This window comes from Galeopterus variegatus, unplaced genomic scaffold (assembly GCF_000696425.1).
Source record: "Galeopterus variegatus unplaced genomic scaffold, G_variegatus-3.0.2 Scaffold1049, whole genome shotgun sequence".
NCBI lineage: Eukaryota > Metazoa > Chordata > Mammalia > Dermoptera > Cynocephalidae > Galeopterus > Galeopterus variegatus.
Genome location: NW_007727160.1, coordinates 79,831 through 80,941, shown reverse-complemented (window position 1 = coordinate 80,941; position 1,111 = coordinate 79,831). Strand labels below are relative to the sequence as shown.

Sequence of the window (1,111 nt, the reverse complement as noted above, 5' to 3'; positions counted from 1 at the left end):
AAAAAAAAAATCATAATAAAACCACTGTGCCCAAATCCAGGATTCTATGAATAATTTAGTCTGTATTTTTTGTAGCCCCAAAGGGAGGATGTTTTGTTTTCTTTGCCTTTTCACCTACCTTTTTCCATGTGAAGTCATAACCATCCACATTAACCACTGGCATAACATAGAAATCCATGTGTCTCAGAAGACTTGTGTAAGCCCTTTCCCTATAGTATTTAGTTACCTGCAAATTAAACCAAGTATGTTTAATAACATTTCTTTTAAGTCCTTCTAAAGTTAGTCTTTTTCTTTTAAGCATTTTTCTTTTTTTTTTAAAGGTCATTTGGCACATTTGGATTTGCAGAATTAACTTTTAGGAAGAGTATTAATTCCTCAAAAGGACTGAATTTAGGGTACTCTGCTACCAAATGGTGGTAAATGCCTTGCACATAGTACAAACGGTCTCCCTATTAATGGAGGGAGAAAACAGAGCCATAAACTTTCTAAGCTTTCTTTAATAAACAAAAACGGCTTTTTATTAAACCATAAAGCCCACTACAAAGATTTAAGAAAAGAAAAACATAGAAATAGTTCAGTTCCTTTTTCAATAATCCATAGGAATAGGAGCTTAAACTCACTTTGTCTTATCTCTAGACATGATTACATGATATTTTCTACATTGCCTTTAGAAATTGGTGAAGTTCAAGTTTCCCAAGCATTTGGTCATTTGGCTTTATAATCAGTGGTAGCTTTTCCTTGATACTGGCTATGAGTTCCTAAATAAACATCTGAAATTTGTTCCTCTCTGCTTTAGAGTCATACCCAGCTTAGGATCACGTATTTCAGTATGATCCAATGGCATCCACATTCCGATGACTAAAGTTCATTCAAAAATGACCAGATATACAGGCAGGAGAACCACAAAGACAAATTCTAGCTGATTAAATCATTTCATCTAGGACTAAGCTTTGGTTTAAAACCTTCATTTGTGGCAACATTGCTACATTTTAATTTGTGGATTAGTTTACAATTGTTTGTTGCCTTAAAGTTTACTCAAAAGATATTAAGAAATGTTTTCTCATTATTAACAAAAGAAAAATAAGTCTTTAAAGTCCTACTTTATGTATAG

At 32.7% G+C, this 1,111-nt stretch overlaps 1 protein-coding gene across 2 annotated transcripts in view; it reads right to left on the bottom strand.

The window, feature by feature from the left end:
- The window catches only part of CPB2 (carboxypeptidase B2 (plasma)), a 54,246-nt gene that overhangs the window by 15,989 nt on the left and 37,146 nt on the right, over positions 1-1,111 (bottom strand). Inside the window, exon 7 of one of the 2 annotated variants that reach the window (XM_008574438.1) lies at positions 119-226. The exons of the other annotated variant lie outside the window; for it this stretch is intronic. Within the exon in view, the coding sequence (XP_008572660.1) occupies positions 119-226 (108 nt within the window). The remainder of the gene's footprint in view (positions 1-118; positions 227-1,111) is intronic. 2 annotated transcript variants of the gene reach the window in all.